Raw genomic sequence first — 21,732 nt, 5'->3', positions numbered from 1 at the left:
TAGTACTAAATTAATTTTCGTCTAATTTCTAAAGGATTCAGTCCTTAGTGATTTCTGCCTGAGGTGGTACTCGGGTTTTTGTACAGATTTTTCTGAGATGTTACACATAGAGTCGGACATGACAACTTTTTATCGATGTTGAGAGTTACTGTTAAAAGGAAAAAGAAAGAAGTGGGCGAGTAAAGTTCGAAGCTCACTGGGGAAAGAACAAATGCCCGGCCGCTAGTGAAGATAATCACCAAAAATCGCCTATACGCGTTAGGGAAGATGACTGGAAGGGAAAAGGAGAAAATGTAGACGAAAATGACTAAGGGTTAAGGTTTCCCTTATATAGGGAAGCCACGTGGCAACACTTGAGCGCGCCCATTAATGCGAGTTCGTACAATGTCCCCTCGACTACCCCCTTCTGACACGTGGCGCGACCCCATGCGTCACTCGACCCTAATATCGAGAATTGGCCACGTGTCACATTCTCGTTGGTCTGACACCGAAACGGTGGCTTGGTAGACCACGTGACCTCGAACCATAAAACGCCACCTCAACTACGCTGTGCTTGATTACTGACACGCCTTGCCTACCATGCTGGCCGCCATACCTGACATTTATGACAACAAAACCCGACCTAAAATATGTTTGGCTTACTTTCCGAGCCTCCGAAGATCGACTCAAAAAGAAAAGGAGGCTTACTGTTAGGAGAAAAATAGAAACGACTTATAGAATGGACCAACTCTACAAACTAGAACGGACCCAATAGGGCTTATGCCTTAAGAGGCACCCACTGGCAAGGAAAGGTCGACCTTCAAGTAGGTCTATGCAACTGAAAGTCCACTCAAATGGTCAATCGCCTACTTAAACCATAGGTCAGCTATAGATCAACCTAAACCATAGGTCGAATATAGCTCGGTTATATATCGGCTACTGGTCAACCTGATATAGCTCGGCCATACCTCGGCTTAACTTCTGAACAAGAAAAATACTAATCTGACGGAAGGCTCAATATTATTTACGTCTATTATATCTAGCATCTCTGCCACCCAAAGATCTCTCCCAAGACATTGAAGGGATCAAATAAGATCCCGAGGACCTCATATAACTATAATCTTGAGAAGATCCCGGGCGAATTCGGAAACCTGTGCAGAAAGGTCTTCGACATATCAGGAAGATTCCCTACAGTATAGTCTTCCTTCTCCTATAAATAGAGGTACATCCAGCCAATATAAGGTACACATATATATCCTAATACTCGACTGGTGACTATTTTCCTTAAGATCCTAACCTACAAAATACCCAAGACCCTAACTTATGCATCAGAGGGTCCCCTAGACAAGTCAGGGTTTCCTTTGTCTATTGCTTTCGTCTGTGCAGGTCCTGATGGATTAACTAAGGAGGGTCTATTGAAAAATTGGATTAACAATGAACGTTCAATCAATATTGTTTTTATGAGGTGTGGTCCACCTGTGATTTAGTTCTACTAGACATATATACATCGTGATAAAATACATGCATCATGATAGGGCCATGGACTTTTTGACATCAGCTAGCTGGCTAGCGTTGGGGTCACTAGCCTAACCGTGTCCTTTAAAAGGCGTGAATCTCATTTTTAAGTTCTCCGAACATGTTGTGTGAGGTTGGCCATCGCTAGCAACCACGTCAGGTCAAGGAAAACGGGGAGGGTGGATGCAAGGATACACTGAGGTGAGTGGATACCTCACTGTGGGGCCCACCTTAATGTATTTGACTTGCATCTACGCTGTTCATCTGTTTTAACAGCTCATTTTAGTGCTTCATCGTAAAACTGAAGCAAATTCAAATATCACTTCGAGCACACCACAGGAAACATTGGTGAATTAACATTGAAAACTTCTTATGGGCAATAAAAGTTTTGGATTAAGCTGATATTTTTTCCTTACCTTCATCCAGGTCCTCGTGACCTTATCTACAGGTTGGATGGAAAATATAAGTTCTGGTGGCCTCCAAGATGTTTTTAATGGCGGGTATTAAATCACCACTGTTTCCTGTCGTTGTAGTCTACACCTAAGATATTGATTTTCCTGCTTATTGGGATCGTGCCCTATAATGAGCTGTCAAAACGGATGGACAGCGTGGATGTAAGGTACATACATCACGATGGACCCCACAGTCAGGAATCCACTGAAGCCCTATCCAGCGAAAAATTGTTACTGATACGTACGTGTGGATAGTATCTTCCGTACTTATAGTCCCCCGCAAAGCCTGTTCGTCTGCAACGGACGGACCATAGGCGAGAAGTCTCGGAAGAAGCTAGGGTTTCCAAAAGAGTCTTCTCCATTTTGCTTCCGTAGTAAACTAGAAAATCACTTTACGAGCTTCGAATTTCCCGGAAAATAAAAATGGCAGAAGAGGCTAGGAACAAGCAAGTCGTCTTTCGAGATTTCGTGACGGGATTTCCAAAAGAATCCGACATGATATTGAGAACCGGCACGATACGGTTGAAGGTACCCGAAGGATCGAAGGCCGTTCTAGTCAAGAATCTCTACCTTTCTTGCGATCCCTACATGCGGTCACGGATGGCTAAGATCGATGGCCCGTATTACGTTACTTCTTTCGTGCCTGGATCGGTAATTTTATTTTATTTTTTATATTTCATCATTATTATTTTTAATTGGATGCGGATTGGGTACTACCCCGCCAGGGACTCTGACGGGCCACCGTGATGAAACTGTCCATCCATTTTTCCATATCATTTAAGAGCCCAAAAATATGCAGATCCAAGGCTCAAGTGGTGAGGAGATAATGACACGACATGAATAAGCGGTGAGGAGATAATGACACCCCCCGTTAAAACCTTCCTAGGACTACCCTATGGTTAATTGCCATCCAACCTATTCATAAGGACACATAGACGTGGATGAAGGAAGTAAACAAATTTCAGGTTGATCGAAAACTTTTATGGACCCCTAATTATTTTCAACGGTAAGTATTTAATCCCCACTGTGTGGTCCATTTAAGATTTGGATCTGCCTCATTTTTTAGCTTGCATGCTAAAATAATATGGAAAAATGGATGGACAGTCTAGATAAAACCCATACATCATAGTGGCCCCTAGAACCCTAGTCCGTTCCTAGGTAGGGATGGACCGGCTAGTACCCAATCGGCCTCCTCTTTTATTTGATCTCCAGGGGAGGTTATGCCAATAGCTCTAATTTATGCCATTGACCACACACGCGCGCCGAGTCCGTATTCGCTTGCGTGTGCGCGACGCAACGGGACGAGCTAGGCGTGGGTGCGAGTGAGGTGTGGGTGTACTTGCATGGGTGTATGTGTGTGTGTATGGTTACTCGCGGCACTTTATTTGCTAAAGTGTACTCGCACTTGCGTCTTTTCATTTTAAACTAGAGAGATATGACTGTTCGGTTGGTCGCATCTGTTAGGTTTAAACCCAATGGATTAAACCCTTTCGAAAGGGTTAAACTGCAAGTGGTTCGAGCCCACGTACAGTGAGTACACCGTTGAGACCGGGTCATAGTCGTTGTATCCCAGAGGTCGATTGCTTTGGAAACATGTTGCATTTGGGACGCTATCCAAGGGGAGCAAATTCGATTTTAAGGAGTGACTCACGTCACACCTCGACTCAATTCAATAAGTCTTCTATCTTTAATTTTTCTTTTTTCTTTTTGGTTCTCGATTTTTAATAGTCTATTTGATTCAACAAAAATATTCTAACATTAATTAATGTTAATTAATGTTGAAAGAGAAATTGGACTTTGTTTAATGTTAGCTTTCAAAATGATCATTGGCTTGAGTGGGACCTATTGTGGTCTTAATGTAAAATTTACTTCGACCAAGATGTGTGTCACCTCATGTTAAACTTATGGACTGAAAATAAACCCCATTGGTGGTTCAGGTGGACCACACAATTAGAAACAATGTGCTAAAAAAGCTCACCATCCAAAATGATTCGTTTGATGAGGCCCACTTGAATCACCTATGAATATGATTTTTAGGTCTCACGCCTAGCCTTTACTGTCGCATTGAATGGTTGGAGTGGATTTCACATGCTCATGATTAGGGTCCCGTAAAAATCAAAGGTGGACATCTCTCCCTCAACTATTCCATTGGTTTGGCTCACCTGAATTACAAGTCTACCTTATATTTTAGCTCTAAACCTACAATGAGATTTCACATCTAATGGTCGGAGTGGATTTTACATACATGATACGGTGGGCCATAAAAAAAAATCAAGGTAAGCTTTCTTTGCTGTTGTTAAACTTCTTCTGATTTCGAGAGAAAAGGTGCCTACTTCCTATGCCAAGAGAAAAGGTACCTGTTCCCAAAAAAGTGGGAGTGCATTGGGTGCAGCCTGTCCTCACGCAGTACCGTGCATCCCTGACATTGGGCCTACTTTGATAAACGTATAGTATATCCATGCCCTATATCCATATTTTTAGCTCATGACAAGATAGGATTCAAAATAGATATAGATCTCTGGTGGACCACACCCTAGAAACTGTGGTGATTGGCCACTAAAAAAATTTGTGGGCCAAAAGTTTTGGATTAAGCTAAAATTTATTTTTTATTTTTATTTTCCTTCATCAAGGTCTTTGTTACCTTATCAATAAGTTAAGTGGCAAGTAAAAAATTATGTTGGGCCCTAAGAAATTTTTAATGGTAAAAGTTCAATTTCCACTATTTCCTATTTGGTGTGGACCACTTGAGATTTATAACTGCTTCATTTTTTTTAACAATGTTCTAAAATTAGCTAAAAAAACCAATCGATGGCATGGATAGATAATACATACATGAAGGAGGGAGGCATGGTTAGGGACGAACTTTGTTGCTTGTGTTGCATGAGTAAGGGATTGCATTTAATCCGCTCTTTATATATTGAGAATTTTCCAACTATACGACCCACTTATGAGCCACTCACCTTACTAAGCCCTCCCATTCTTAACTTCCAAAAATAAGCCCGGGCTATTTGGACAACTTTTCACGGGTCGAAAATGCCCCTGCTTTATCAATTTCACTCCATTCTCTCCCTTACACCCAAATACACGTCCGAACTCATCTCTATCATCCTTCTTTTCACCCATTTTCTTCATTAAATCTCCATAGAATCTCTGTTCTACTATCACATTACATCTTCCATGTTCCATTCTACTCAAGGCTAACTACATTCTTTTTCTAAGAGAATGTGGATGCATTGATAAATGTGAAATCTTGAAGACTTTTCTCTGAAGAACGTGTTTCACATCAACGCACTCTTATTCTTCTTCTCGAATACGGATTTCACTGATACAGAGGCTGTGGGAGGTAAGGATGTTTAAAATCTGAAGAATTTACCTAGAACTTCGCGGTCAATTTCATGCACTTCTAAGTCAATTTCATGTGGTTATCCAATGAACTTTAAGAAGTTTACGGCCAATTTGACGACGTTTCGCGGTAAATTCCACAAAGTTTCCTGTCAATTTATTGAATTTATCGGTCAAATTCATGCACTACTCGGTCAATTTCATGTATTTTACCGTCAACTTCAAGAAGTGAACGGTCAATTTGACGATGTTTCGCGGTAAATGTAATGAATTTCTCGGTCAATTTCATGCACTTATCAGTAAATTTCACACATTTATCTGTCATTTTCACTCAACTATAATCGACTCATTGGTCATTTCACTCAATTTGCAGTCAATTTCACCCACTTTGTAGTCAATTTCACTTCGCGTTCAATTTCACTCACTTCTTGATCAATGTCAATCAGTTTGCGCTCAAGTTCACTCACTTCACGGTCATTTTTAATCACTTCGCGATCAGTTTCACTCACTTTGCGGTTAATGTCAATTAGTTTGCCCTCAAGGTCACTCACTTCGTGGTCATTTTCAATCACCTCGCAGTCAATTTCACTCACTTCGCGGTCAATTACACTCACTTCACGGTCATTTTCAATCAGTTTGCACTCAATTTCACTCACGTCGCGGTCAACTTCAATCACTTCAGGACCGAGAAGTGAGTGAAATTGAGATAGAAGTAGAGAAAATGAACACAAATTGAGTGAAAATTATCGCGAACTGAGTGGAATACATCCCTGCGATTGAGAAATTTGAAAATTTGACCGATAAGTCAGTCATATTTGACCTAGTACAATGGTGGATTTCCTACTACTCGGTCAAATCCACCTTATACATGTGAATACTAGACAAGTTATATCATTATGTTTGCTTTCAGAAAATGGCTTCAATAATCATCCTATGTTCATTTGGTGGGGAGTTAGTAAGCGAAAACAATCGATACACGTATAAGGGTGGAAACTTGAAATCTACTGCTATGGGCGTCGGGACTACATATAATGAGTTTGTATATAAAATGTACAGGATTGCGAAGAGTATGCCTGATGATTATGATATTAGGTTGAAAGCATTGTACCCTTGCTCAAACGAATCAATCCCTCCAACTATAATTGAAGATGACGAAGATATTAGAATGATTTTGGCAGCACAGTCGGAGCATCCGGATCACTACATCTCTTTATTCATCAAGACAATGCAGCGCGTTAATGAGGCAATACTCAAAGACTCGGTGGCTTACAGTGGTTTCGAACATGATGCCCCAGCTATTGGAAGTTTGGGTGAGGATCATGGCTTGAAACATGAATATATGGCATCACCTTCACATGTTCCTCTAAGCAACACTCCAGTACCCGAGCCGGCTCAAACATCAAACTTCATGACAAGTCAAGTGAGCGCGTCAGCTGACTTCAAACTCAGAAGTGGATATACGACATCACCTTCATGTATAAGAGTAGATTTTCCCTTAACATCCAACGTTAGAAATGTAAGTGGAAGCGACATTCCATTGCCCGAGCAGGCTCGAACATCGGACTTCATCATCGGTCATGCCATCATGCCTTTTGAGGATGCTAGTTTCACTAATGCATACCTGTTACTATATTCATATCCACTTGATGACCTGATTGATATAGCCGTTGTCTAAACGTTTAAGGACGAGAGCCGGTGTAAGTATGTTTTGAGCCAATTTGCAATTCACAACAACTTCAATACAAGGTCTTGTATTCCACATCCAAGAAATTCATCGTGGCGTATATGGAAAATAAGTGTGAATGGAGGGTACATGCATCTAGGGTAAATGATGCGGGGATATTCAAGATTTAAGACTTACACGTCCATGCATACATGTGGAATGTCATGGATGAAGAGTGACCATCGGCAATCAAGCAGTAAGCTAACTAGTAAACTGGTTGTCAATTACATTGAGCAATGCCTTGGATTAAGGCCGAAGGACATTATATTCGCAATGCAAGAAAAGTATAATATTCTTATTAGCTATAAGAAGGCATGGCGTGCTAAAAAGATCACAATCAATCGTGTAATGGGGTCTTATGAAGACTCTTATAAATAACTCCCGATGTACTTGCATGAGTTGAGGAGGGTGAACCCAGGGACAATGACTGCCCTGCTTGTGAATCCACAGACGATGAGGTTCGAGAGATGTTTTGTTGCTTTCGGACATTGCGTTAGAAGTTTTCAAACATCTTTGTGAAGGGTCTTGGCTGTTGACGGGACGCATCTATAAGGTAAGTATAAGGGTGTTCTATTTGTTGTTATGGCCTTGGATGGCGACAATTATATCTTTCCTGTCGCTTTTGGTATCGGAGAATCAAAGAACAACAACAGTTGGAATTGGTTCCTCACCTACCTCAATTGTTCATTAAGAGATCTACCTGGTCTTGTGATTATTTTAGACCGGCATAAAGGTCTAATGAAAAAAGTTCCCTAGGTCTTTTAAGCAGGTAATTCATGTCTACTGCGCCTACCATATATACCGAAACATGGTGGATACGTTCAAAGACAAGTCGTTAGAAATCTACTACTGGCAAACTGTAAAGACTTGTATGAGGGCTGAGTTTGAAAAGTTAATGCACGATATTGAACTTGCCAACTGAGAGAAATAAGGTATGAAAAATAGACATCTTCACACTTTCTAGGAAAAAGATTCAATTTGGTCACTACAAACATAACTAAGTGTGTTAATGCTCTATTTAAAGGTGCACGAGAATATCTCGTGACTATGCTGATAGAGATGGTTAGAATTAAAATTCAAAAGATGTTCTATAAGAGAAGGGAATCAGCATCATCATTCGTTGACACCGTGGGTCGAGAAACAATTAAAGTATCTTATACCGAAGGCACAAGATGTTCGTTGCCATGTAATTTCTCGGGATGAATACTATGTCGTGGGAGACTACAACGATACTGTCAAGCTCAGTGAGCTTTTCTATACATGTCGTGAGTTTAAAGTTAAGGATTTCCCTTGTTTTTATGTTCTTTCAGCCTGTATAAACTATTATCTTCCTTATTATTCGTATTGCTCCCCGTTACACACGGTAAGGAATTACCAAATCACGTATGAAGATTATGTACCCAGTACGGGACAAGAGTCAATGGAAAATTTCTACCAGATTCAAGGAGTATTGTGTGAGTATCAAGCCCCCACGACAGAGGAGGTCAGCTGGAAGACCGAAGAAGGCACGAATCCTCTCTTGGAGAGGAACGGAAAATAGTAAAGTGTGGACGTTGTAAACAAACAGGGCATAATCGCTAGAGTTGCAAATTTCCAATACCTCCAGAATAATGTAATTTGTAATGCAGTTTTTGTAATACGAATGTGAATGTTATTTATTGAATACATTTTTTGCTTTCTTTGAAATTGCGAATTTCTTACCACTACGATTTAAACTTTGAATAAATAGTAATGATTGGCGAGATATTATCTGAAAATCCATGTCCTAAAGGGATTTCAGGAACCTGCTACTATTAGCCTTTTCTGAGCAGGATTGCATTGAAATCAATTCTAATAAATTTGGAATTTTTATCCATGTTCCTTCTCAACATAACCTGATTCATGTCACAAGTTCAGGTTCTTCACTAAGGCCACTTTCAGTGAATAAGACATTCACTTTGTGGTGAATTCCATTCATTTTGCGATGAATTTCATTCATTTTGTGGTGAATTCCCTTCACTTCGCAGTGAATTTCATTCATTTCGCTGTCAATTCCATTCACTTCGCGGTGAATTCTATTCACTTCACGGTTAATTCCCCTTCGCGGTCAATTCGATTCACTTCACGGTGAATTTCATTCATTTCGCTGTCAATTCCCTTCACTTGGCGGTGAATTCCCTTCACTTCACAATGAATTCCCTTCACTTTGCGGTCAATTCAATTCACTTCATTCACTTCGCGGTGAATTTCATTCATTTGCGGTCAATTCTCTTCACTTCGCGGTGAATTCCCTTCACTTCACAGTGAATTCCATTCACTTCACGGTCAATTCGATTCACTTCATTCACTTCGCAATGAATTCCCTTCACTTCGCGGTGAATTCCATTCATTTTGCGGCCAATTCCATTAATTCTCAACAATTCTCAACGAGGGAGTGAATTGAATTGTCTTGAAAATGGATGTTCTAGCCAATGGTCCACATTCAACAATAAAAACCCATCAACTATTTGGATAAGGCTTTCCAGCTAGAGAAAGTCCTGGGTCATGACCGATCTGCAATGGTGCAAATCCAGGCAATGACCTCGGTGATTTTCACTCCATATTGTGCACCCACATTGTGTTAAATACATTCTAAACATGACACAAGTTCAACTATCTTTCTCATCATAGCCTGGTTCATCATCATAAGAACATAATACTCATGCATTTTAGGTTACCCAAAAAGTTTTTCCATAAGGCCACTTTCATTCGATAAGACATTCAGTACATAAGTTGCAAAGAAACATGAAAAATGCATGAGGATGCTAACTAATACATGCAAATATACGAAGTGACTATCATAAGGATGCTAAGTAATACATGACATACGAAGTGAGGGAGTCCATATCAATGACAATTCCCTACTATGATACCAAGTCCGGCGAGGGAGGGGACGCTCCCTCCTTTTGTACACAACACAACATCGCCTTTATCGTATGTTGCATACTCTGCATCTTACGCTTCTGGTAGTGTTGATCCTTCTTAAGATTGGATATACTAGCCTCAATCGCCCCTTAACGCTCATTTAAACCCGAATGTGCATCGGGCACCTCATCTGCATCATCACCCTCGTCTTCTTCTTCAGCTTGATCCTCTTCGTCACCTTCTTCTTCTTGTTCAGCTTGATCCTCTTTGCCACCTTCTTCTTCTTCTTCTTCTTCAGCTATCTCGTCTCCAGTTTCTTCCAACCTCTTTGCCTCTTGTTTAGGGCCACATTACATGCGATTTAAGGTGTCTTTAGTTATCACTTGTTCTGGATGTGAGGGGCCGCTAGATGCCCTGAACCCATTATCTCGGGCTATCTTGCAAATCAGACGGCCAAATTGGAGGGAGGATTGTTCTCTTTATGACTTCGCGACCTTCACTATATGGTAAAGGATAATGGAGGGCAGGCGCACATTCTCCCCACGCCATATCTGGTACATTATCTCTACATGGTAGATAGAAATCTCCATGCTCTCGGATATAAATTGCGTGAAAATGTAGTGATTAGCGAGATACTTTCTGAAAATGTGGGTCCTAGAGGGATTTCAGGAACCTACTACTATTAGGATTATAATTTGATTTTTGGAAAATAAATTTAGGTGGTGTGAGTAGGATTGCATTGAAATCAGTTCTAATAAATATGTATTTCTTATCCGATATCCTTCTCAGCATAACTTGATTCATGTCACAAGGTCAAGTTCTTCACAAAGGCCACTTTCAGTCAATAAGACATTCACTTCATGGTGAATTCCCTTCACTTCGCGGTTAATTCCATTCATTTCGTGGTCAATTCATTTCACTTCGTGGTGAATTCCATTCATTTTATGGTGAATTCCCTTCACTTCATTCACTCCGCTGTGAATTTCATTCATTTCGCGGCGAATTCCCTTCACTTCGCGGTCAATTCTATGCATTTTATGGTCAAATCCATCACCTTCACGGTGAATTCCCTTCACTTCGCGGTGAATTTCATTCAATTTCCTTCACTTCGCGGTGAATTTCATTCAATTTCCATCACTTCACGATGAATTTCCTTCACTTCGCGGTGAATTCCATTCACTTTGCGGTGAATTCCATTCATTTCGCAGCCAATTCGATTCACTTCATTCACTTTGCGGTCAATTCCATTCACTTCGCGGTGATTTCCCTTCACTTTGCAGTCAATTCCATTCACTTCTCGGTCAATTCTACTCACTTCATTCACTTCGCGGTGAATTCCATTCACTTCGTGGTGAATTTCATTCATTTCGCGGTCAATTCCATTCACTTCGCGGTGAATTCCCTTCAATTCATCTACTTTGCGGTCAATTTCCTTCACTTCACGATGAATTTCCTTCACTTCGTGGTGAATTCCATTCACTTCGCTGTGAATTCCATTCATTTTGCAGTCATTTCCATTCCCTTCGCAGTGAATTCCCTTCACTTCGCGGTGAATTCCATTCAATTAATCTACTTTGTGGTGAAACAACCTAAATCATAGCACTAGAAACAACCTAGATCATATGGAGAGTTCTACAGTGAGGAAATTTGATAAACTAAAAATGGCCCCAATCATAATATGGATTTCGATCACTACAAGCCATTCACATGAATTGATTGGATGAATTCAAATGATCCATGCATATTAAAAGTTTGGGACAATGAAAATTGGCCATATAATATGAATGTTTAGAGTTATCAACATATAGGACAGACAAGGTACCATCATTAGCAGAAAGAAGGGTGATTATATATCATCATTCATTCACCAGAGTATAACTAAAATGACTACCCCAAGTTTGGGTGGTATAATCATCATCCAACAAAAGAAGAAGAAGCCCTTTAACGACATACAATATATATATATATATATATATATATATATATATATATATATATATATATATATATATATATATATATATATAAACTTCTTTAACAACATTTTTCAACAAAGGAACACTTTAATCTGATGTGAATATGAGTTAGGCTCATCAGATTTGCTTGCTTATCCAAAAAGATAACTGATACGCAAGCTAGTGTCCCTATCTCTCCATCTAAGAATTAGGCTAGGTTGAAGGATCGGATCCGTGCAGCATGGTGTCATCTCGTCTGCATGTGATAGTCGATATCAGGTCCTGCAGCGCTTTCTCCACTCGCTCGAGTCCTCATTGCGTCGCATCTACGATCCGCTCGATCTGCGACAGCCGCTCATCTTACTGGTGAAGTTGATGTATAATCGAGGTTCGATGCTCCGGTGGCCAGCATGACGATGGGTATGTGGGATTGGCGAGAACGGAGCATCACTGGGTTGTTGCCTCTCATCTCCAGTCTCTCCTGCCTCGGTGTCCATTGTTTCAGTTTCCTTCAGCTTCGGTTTTGCCCATAGTATCATCATGATGACATGTGGAAGAGGAAGCTGGTGTGTCCAACGTAGCCATTTTTTGATATTTAATTTGGTCAATTTGCGAGGCTATCGAGGACGGTTAGTGGTGGGAAGCAATCCCACATGTCGAGACAAAACACAGATAAGATAAGGGAATGGAATGTACGTATCTCTAGTCCCTTGGATTGTTACGGCCAACTAATGCAACATGAGAGTAGGCAGACACAGTTCCACTCTTTGACTGACGGCATAAAGAATCCCCAACATGAATGGGGTAAGATCAGACTGTTGGTGCCCCGAGGATAGACATTTATAGCAAAAATTGCGTGAAGAATGCGGAATTGTGCAGACATGTAGGTGCTACGCAGGGAATTACCCTCATGCCAAGGAATGTCTTTCCTATTGCAGAGATGTTTAGTAATTTTTGAACGAACTTCAAGTGAGTTGAAGTCATACTCTGCAAAGCCTTCGGATTTTGTGGGAATTCCAATTAATTGACTGATAATGGTAAGAGTGATGTGAGTAGTGGTTTGCCCAATGGTGACATCTATGGCCGGGGGTTAGATACTAGTGAATGACAATAGGCTAAAAACCTATATATTTGTTCATTTCGTGTCACTCCACCAAAGTCAAGCATACATGACAACCCAATGGCCTTAAGCATTGGTCCAATCCCATATGGAGCTAGACAGGACTTGTCAATTTATCTTTCATACACCATCTTTCGTGCTTTAAACTTTTCATGTAGAGCCTCATGAGGTGGTGGGACAATAGGGATTTCAACTTCGGGGGCCGGATCGTTTCTACGTGATGGAGAGTCTGTTTGGGTTTGTAGTTGAGCCAGTTTTCTTCTGGCAACTGTTTTGGAACGTTTTGGCCTGGGATTGGAAGATTCTCCCTAATGAACGGATTTACTCTTGTCTTTTCCCATTTATAGGAAAGATCAGATGATATTCTTAAAGAAAACTAAAGGGAAATCTAGGGATTGGAGACAAGGAGACAAAAAACAAATGGACAAGGAAATTTCGAAAGATAGGGTTTTGATTGATTGAACAACAAAAATGATTTACCAACCCTAAATGATTAGGAAAATGGCTCGAATTCACCTCCACCAGCTTCTAGGAGTCGACGCGTTGCAGAGAAAAAAGGAAATGGAGTGAATGAAGTGAAGTGTTCGCACCATGTTATAAATACACGTGATTCTTCGATAGTATTGAAGCATATTCGATAATATCGAAGGGAGTCTAGAGGTCAAGAGAAAAAAATTTGCCTGTATTTCAATCGAGTACACTTCGATGATATCAAAGTGTCCTTCGATTCATCGAAGGTCACTCGATATAATCGAGAATTCATTTAAATGAACACAAGGTCTCTGGATAGTTTTGGGTCTTTTTCAATCATATCAAATGTCCTTCGATATATCGAAGAATATGATATTGAAGAGGCTTCGATATATCGTGAAATTCAGTGAATTTCCATGAGGAAGTTGCTGGACGAAACTGGTTTAGTTACAATAAAATTGAATAGACTTCGATGTTATCGATAACTTAACCTCGATAACATTGAGTAGTGTTCAATGTCATCGAGGAGCCCTTGAAAATTTTAGCTTTCGTTTTGAAGAAATTCAAGGTCTATGTAATCGAGTACACTTCGATGATATCGAAGTGTCCTTCGATTCATCGAATATCACTCGATATAATCGAGAATTCATTTTAAATGAACACAAAGTCTCTGACAGTTTTGGGTCTTTTTCGATCATATCGAATGTCCTTCGATGTATCGAAGAATATGATATCGAAGAGGCTTCGATATATCGTGAAGTTCAGTGAATTTTCGTGAGGAAGTTGCTGGACGAAACTAGTTTAGTTACGGTAACATCAAATAGACTTCGATGTTATCGATAACTTAACCTCGATAACATCGAGTAGTGTTTGATGTAATCGAGGAGCCCTTGAAAATTTTAGCTTTCGTTTTGAAAAAATTCAAGGTCCATATAATCGACTACACTTCGATGATATCGAAGTGTCCTTTGATTCATCGAATATCACTCGATATAATCGAGAATTCATTTTAAATGTAGACAAGGTCTTTGGACAGGTTTTTCACTTTTTCGATCATATCGAATGTCCTTCGATATATCGAAGAGGCTTCGACATATTGTGAAATTCAGTGACTTCGAATTGAATTAACTGCGAAGTGAAGGAAATTGACTGCGAAATTAATGGAATTGACCGCAAAATGAGTGGAATTCACCGCGAAGTGAATGAAGTGAATGGAATTGACCGCAAAGTGAATGGAATTGACCATGAAGTGAAGGAAATTGACCGCGAAATGAATGAAATTGATCGCGAAGTGAATGGAATTCACTGCGAAGTGAAGGGAATTCACCGCGAGGTGAATGGAATTGACCGCGAAATGAATGAAGTGAATGGAATTGACCGTGAAGTTAATAGAATTCACCACGAAATGAATGGAATTGACCGCGAAGTGAAGGAAATTGACCGCGAAGTGAATGGAATTGACCACAAAGTGAATGAAGTGAATGGAATTGATTGCGAAATGAATGGAATTGACCGCGAAGTGAATGGAATTGACCGCGAAATGAATGAAGTGAATGGAATTAACCGCGAAGTGAATAGAATTCACCACGAAATTAATGGAATTGACCGCGAAGTGAAGGAAATTGACCGCTAAATGAATGGAATTGATTGTAAAATGAATGGAATTTGACCGTAAAATGAATGGAATTCACCACGAAATGAATAGAATTGACCGCGAAGTGAATGGAATTGACAGTGAAATGAATGGAATTCACCACGAAGTGAATGAAGTGAATTGAATTCACCGCGAAATGAATGGAATTCACCGAAGTGAATGAAATTCACCGCGAAGTAGATGAAATTCACTAATTCACAAACAAGTCATAATTCATAATGAAATCACTATTAACAAGACATCATTTACTACAAATTTACGACAAACTATACAAGACATTTCATTTCAAGACATCATTTACAACAAATTACACCCTCAATGTTTTACAAGACATCATTTACAACAAATTACACCCTCAATGTTTTACAAGACATCATTTACAACAAATTACAACATTTCACAAAATTTCCGTATTCCTCTCATACCTAACACAAATATCTCATCTATTGTGGACACTCAGGCAATCATAGGCTATTGAGTTCTTAAAGATAGGAGTGAATATCTACAAGTCTGTCCCTAACAAAATTCGATCGCTGCACAAAATATAAATATATTTCATGACAAATATGCCACGATCATATCCGTTCGTCTGCTTTGGTATAGAAGTATCTTCTCTGACCATTCAAGCATTCCCGTCCAACACAGACATATATCCTGCGGCATGGAATATTATAGGCAAACCCTCCATCAGCTCAATATGTTCCCTGTATTGTCTGATTGCCCTCGAATATAAATTGTCGAGAATAACGATCTCTTGGTCTTGAGGGTGGATGACCATGAGGTACCAATGACTGTTGGCGTGGTTGATTGGTATGTATGCCTGTCTATGTTTGACAAGATAAGATATCATTAGTAAAATTATAGAAATAGGTACACCCAGAGTTGATCACTTGTAACGACATCATTGCCTTTTCATACTGCCACATGGGTTTCTACCCTTCTCGATGTTTAGCAATGCCGTTCACAGTGAGTTTATCTACTGGTAATGCCGCACGCTCTTCCTCGCTGCCAATGTCCCGATACACTATCAATGTCGGCATTTGCAAGTCGAGATATGGCTATTACAGACAATACCAAATTAGAACATATATTATATAAACAAATAACATAGTAACCATAATCCAAATCATACAGTTACTAGAAAAAATGTGGGGCAAAACTTGCAGTCCTGAGTATATAAAGTTGAAAATGAACTATACCTTCTCTCTAAGAAATCAACGTATTTGTTAATAACCTAATCAATAAAGATGGCGGATTAAGCTCCAGTCTAATATAAGAGTAGAATACACATGGATTTATGTATGTATATGAATTACTTACCACACTATCAACCCATGCATCTTTCTCCCATATAGTCCTGAACCAAATAAAATCTGTCGAATCTTTATTTGCGTTGGCCCAACAATCCAATTCATGCAGTTCCTCCTTCGATATAACCCTAAATGGATCAATCTTGGCCTGGAAGGGTATTGGAGAAGTACAATTTTTTTTTTTGGTTTCTCAGAGTCGACGGCGTTGCTTGGAGTTGTTTGAATGGCAGAGATGGATGTGAATGTAGAACGCTTGTAGACAGACGGCTTCATGACCCTCTTAGTTCTCTTCTTATAGACTAGAATGGACAACAACGATTTCTTGCATTCATTAACGTCTAACGCATCCGAGTTTTGAACCTCCACCTCTCCGTTCCCCTGTTCTATATCTTCCAATTCCTCATCCTCCTTCTTAAACTCTTCCTTCTCCTTCTCTAACTCATTCTCCTTCCAAAACTGCATTTTTTTTTTATAAGAAACGCCTTTATCTGCTTCTTCAACTCCTCCTTACCCTCCTTTAACTCTTCCTTCTCCTTCTTCATCCTGATCCTCAATACTTCCTTCTCCCTCAATAGTGTTTCCCTCTCCACCTTCAAAATCGCCTTCTCATTCAACTCTTCATTCTCTAACCTCAAGGCTTCTTTCTCTTTTACCATTAGTTTCCTCTCCTTGAGTGCTAGTTCTCTCTCCCTCTCCATCGATTCTTCTCTCTTTTAGTACACATTCCCTCTCATCGATATGTTTTTCCTTTTGATTCAACTCTTCCCTATCTCTCTCCAACAAAAGCCTCTCCGCCTTCAGCTCCTCACTATCCTCCCTCAACTCTCCTGTCAATTGCAATCCCGCTCCCTCTCCCTCTCCCTCTCCTTCTTCGATATTTTCATCATCATCATCTTTAATGCCCTATAAAATGAGGCAATGTATATATCAAATATGTAACATGTCAAAGTAAATATAAAATCTCAACATAAAAGAAGACTTTTATGACATCTTATGTGAGATCTATCACGAACCAAACGAACGACATCCGTCTCTAGCTCCTCAATGGTGGGTTCTAAGATAAGAATTATCTTAATGTACAAGAGAACATCCTTCATGTTCATGTACAGAAACATATATATTTCAATAAGTGACCACTTAGCTTCATAAAAATTGACTTACATCTTCACTCTCAAGTATTTGATGAATTTTCTTATACCTCCAATCCTTCCATCCTCGATATTGTATGAATCTTGGGATTTGGGAGGGAACGTATGAAATGATACATTCTCGGAGGGCTGGTACTCTCTCAAGGGCCCATATTTGTTACGATGAAATAGCAAGATAGTCTTAAATAAATATAGTTTCGTATAAACTATAAATTAAAATAGACAAGGAAAGAATCCTTACTTGTATGGGAAATATGTTGTCGTTGACATTGTAGTGAAACCCATGTGATGCCATCAAGGCACTCTTGCTCCCTTCAGTCATCGTCTGGAAGGCCAAACTACCCCAAGGGTAGATATTAAAGTCTTCCAACGAGTCCACAAGGTCGATATACTCTGTACGACACATAATATTCATGTCGGTTCCCCTAACAAACCACTCTACGTATAATATTAGGGCTACCTTTACGACATCTTTGTGCTTATTGCTATCAACTATCTTATTGAACACCTCCTGTATGTATTTATTTAGGATAGGATATTCCTTGAAGTATTTCTCTCTTATTGACTTCTTGGAACGATGGATATTGGGTATGTAGAGGTCACCAGTCTTCAGCCCTGTTATTAGGGTGAAGTCCATCTCCGAAAATTTTAAACAGTTCCCCTGTATCTCGAATACAAGATTACCTCTGTATCTCTTAATAAGTAAGTGAAAAAAGCCCCTATAAATCTAAATGATGTAATGTGTAGTAAAAAAGAGAATGGGGATTGCTGAAATATATTTAATCTATTGTTATTCTTCTCCAAACTACTCTTCACAATATTAAACCACCATGTCAATGAACATTTGCATGATATGTTCGGGACTGTAACACCAAATCCCTTACGTGAGGGTTTGTCATCTGCAAGGATAAATTGAAAATTATATCAATAATAACATTCATTATTTAATGAAGCATAATGTGAAAGTTGACTTCTTGTGGTGAAAAATCATAAAGTATAATGTCAGTTTTGCGAAGTCGGCGGTCATTTTTTTAGCGAATTCCAAATGAAAGTGCCCGACTTATAAATGAATTTCAACAAGTTTTTGACCTGTTTCACTCATTTATCAGTCAATTTCATGAAGTTGTCGGTAAATTTCAACAAGTTCTTGGTAAAAAAGATGTCAATTTCAAGTAGTTATCGGTCATTTAGACGATTTCCAAGTCAAAGTGGTCGACTCATAGGTGAAATTCAACGAGTTTGCGGGCAATTTCACTCACTTATCGGTCAAATTTCCGAGTTATATGTTACATTTTAGCCCAAGAACGTCGTGAAATTGATCGCGAAGTGAGTGAAGTTGACCGCGAACTGACTGAAATTCACCGTAAAATCACTTCAATTGACTGTGAACTAACTGAAATTAACCGCAAAATGAATGGTATTGACCGCGAACTTAATGAAATTCACTGACCACTGAGTTAAATTGACCACGAACTGATTGTGTTTGACCACGGACTAAGTGAAATTGATTGGGGACTACGTGAGATTAATTGGGGACTGTGAAATTAATCAATAGCTACTTCAAATTAACATTTTGAATTGAGTTAAATTGACGGCGAACATCATGGAATTGACCAAGAATTGAATTAAATTGACCATGGACATCGTGAAATTGACCTCGAACTGAGTTAAAATGACCGCGAACTAAGTTAAATTGACCGATAAGTGAGTGGCAAGCAGTTATCGGTCAATTTCACATAGTTATTGGTCAATTTCAAGTGGTTATCAAACAATTTCACACAGTTCTCGATTAAGATGTTAGTTTCTTGCAGTTGTAAGTCGAATTTCACTTGGTCCTCGGTGAATTCCATTCACTATGCAGTAGATTTAACTCATTTCGCGGTCAATTCCATTCACTTCATGGTAGATTTAACTTAGTTCGCGGTCAATTTAACTCAGTGGGTCCTTAATCTATTTCACTTGGTCTTCGTTCAGTTTCACATCGGTCTTCGTTCTTTGTTTCAAAAACCCTCAATGTGGGCCATTTGAGCATTGAATTTGCTCTTTTATTAGGACATGCCATACCTTACAATGTTTTTAAAAAAAAATAAAGAGGATTGTGGACCATGTGGATATATCATATAAAATACGGTGGGGTCCACAAGGTGAAAGCAGGGATTTCATATATGCCTGCCATTCGAAGCTTCTTTGATGGGGGGACCATTTTCATCCTGTCTTGGGTTGACAAAAGTCGAAAATGGCGTGAGTGGCGAGTGTATTCTCGACCAAATAAAGGTGAAAATGAGGGTTTTACTGCTAGGGTGGACAATCACAAAAGGGGAGAGAAGAAAGCGGTAAAATAGGGGTTTTACTGCTATGGTGGACAGTCACAAAGGGGGGAGATGTAATTAGAAAATGGATTTTTTTTTTACTAGGGTGAAGGATCAGAAAGAGGAAAGAAGAATCAGAGAAATTTTTGAAGGAGATGCGGCCTTCAGCTTTCGAAGGTGCATTTGTATAGAGGCAGGGGCATTTTGGACCTGTGAAAAGTCGTCCGTACAGTAGGAGAGTATTCTTGGAAGGTAAGAATTGGAGGTCTTAGTAAGGTGCATGGCTCATAAGTGAGTTGTACGATAGGAAAAAACTCTTATATTTTTCCTAACATGGCTCCTTTTATCTTGTAACAATGTTGGAAGAAGCTTAAGGGTGGAAGAGGAATGCCTAACCTTATTTTTATTAGGCCCATCGTGATATCTTGATGTACATGTGAGATCTACCACGACCATTAGATGTGTGATCTTATCTACATCTCGAGACAAAATATCAGGCTGACTTTTGATTTAGGTAGGACACGCCAATAAAATAATAGAGAGAGACATCTACCTTTGATTTTTACAAGACCCACAGTCATGAGTAAGTGAAATCCATTCCAACCATTAGATGCCACACCAAAGGTTAGGCATAGAACTCAAAATACAGGTCCATACTTGATTTAAGTGTGGCTCATGAAAGGAATTATTTTAGAAGGTGAGCTTTTTTTGCACACTATTTCCAATTGTGTGGTCCACTTGGACTATGGATGGAGTTAATTTTCGGTTCCTAGGTTTAACATGGGGTGACACACATGATGGTCAAGGTATATTTTATATTAACACCACAATGGAGCCCACCCAAGCCAAGGATTAATTTCAAAAGACCTCTTAAAAAGCTAGTGTTAAACAAACGCCCCTCTCTTAACATTAATTAGCATTAATTAATCTCAACTAATTGTGTATATTGTATTCAAGAGGAAATTTTTCTCATTAAATGCCCAGCTAGTTGGACCAAAATGCATTGTCCAACTAGTTGTGTGTGAGCATCTCTCTCTCTCTCTATATATATATATATATAGAGAGAGAGAGAGAGAGAGAGAGAGAGAGAGAGAGAGAGCTAGTTGGACCAAAACGCATTGTCTAACTAGTTGTGTGTGTGAGCATCTCTCTCTCTCTCTCTCTCTCTACATATATATATATATATATATATATCGGGTCTAACTTACAAGTTATAGTCCGCCTAGTTGATAACTTCTAATGTAGTAAGTACATGAGGCATCCAATCCCTTCTAATATGTTGGCCTCATTAGGTGATAACATAGCGCAAAATTCAACTCCTACTTATCAGGTGGGTTGCACCACAAAATAATAATTAATGTCTACCCATTGATAAATAGCAAAATACAAGTTTGATCCCACTTAATGTGTTGTTGCTCAATCCTGACACATGGTCGCATGTGCAATAAATGATTCAAATTCAGTCAAATATGTGCGATAGAGAAAGTATATTAGGCGTGTTAAAGTTGCATTTGACTTGAAGAATTGAATGCTTGTGACCCTATGACCAAACTAGCAAAATTAAGATCAAACCTATAAAGGTTGATTTCCCATGAAAGTTAATCTGACTGTTCAACCACCAATTGTTACATTGACTAGGCAATTTAAGAAGGGAATGATTAGTCCTTCAGGTGGGATATTTTTATCTTGAGCTAATGACTTTTCTTCCAATAGTGATAGCATATTAGGTTTCTTGATGAATTAATAATGGATGGACGAGATTAAAAATAAGGTTGATTGCCGATTTTATTGATTTGAAAATATGAATAATACAATTAATGGAAAAGAAAAATATATTAAGCAAAGAATAAAATAAATACCCACAACTGCTT

At 39.2% G+C, this 21,732-nt stretch overlaps 1 protein-coding gene across 3 annotated transcripts in view; it reads left to right on the top strand.

The window, feature by feature from the left end:
* The first annotated feature begins 2,226 nt into the window (after positions 1 to 2,226).
* The window catches only part of LOC131246085 (2-alkenal reductase (NADP(+)-dependent)-like), a 41,110-nt gene continuing 21,604 nt past the window's right edge, over positions 2,227 to 21,732 (top strand). For 2 of the 3 annotated variants that reach the window (XM_058245947.1, XM_058245946.1), the window contains exon 1: positions 2,227 to 2,597. In XM_058245947.1, coding sequence (XP_058101930.1) covers positions 2,370 to 2,597 — 228 coding nt within the window. In that variant the 5' untranslated portion in view covers positions 2,227 to 2,369. Of the gene's footprint in view, positions 2,598 to 5,266; positions 5,290 to 21,732 lie in introns of those variants that run through there. The other variant, XM_058245949.1, reaches the window with a different exon arrangement.

The sequence above is a fragment of the Magnolia sinica genome, chromosome 5 (genome assembly GCF_029962835.1).
Source record: "Magnolia sinica isolate HGM2019 chromosome 5, MsV1, whole genome shotgun sequence".
NCBI lineage: Eukaryota > Viridiplantae > Streptophyta > Magnoliopsida > Magnoliales > Magnoliaceae > Magnolia > Magnolia sinica.
Note: the sequence above shows the minus strand (reverse complement) of the source record. Positions and strands in the feature narration are given on the sequence as shown.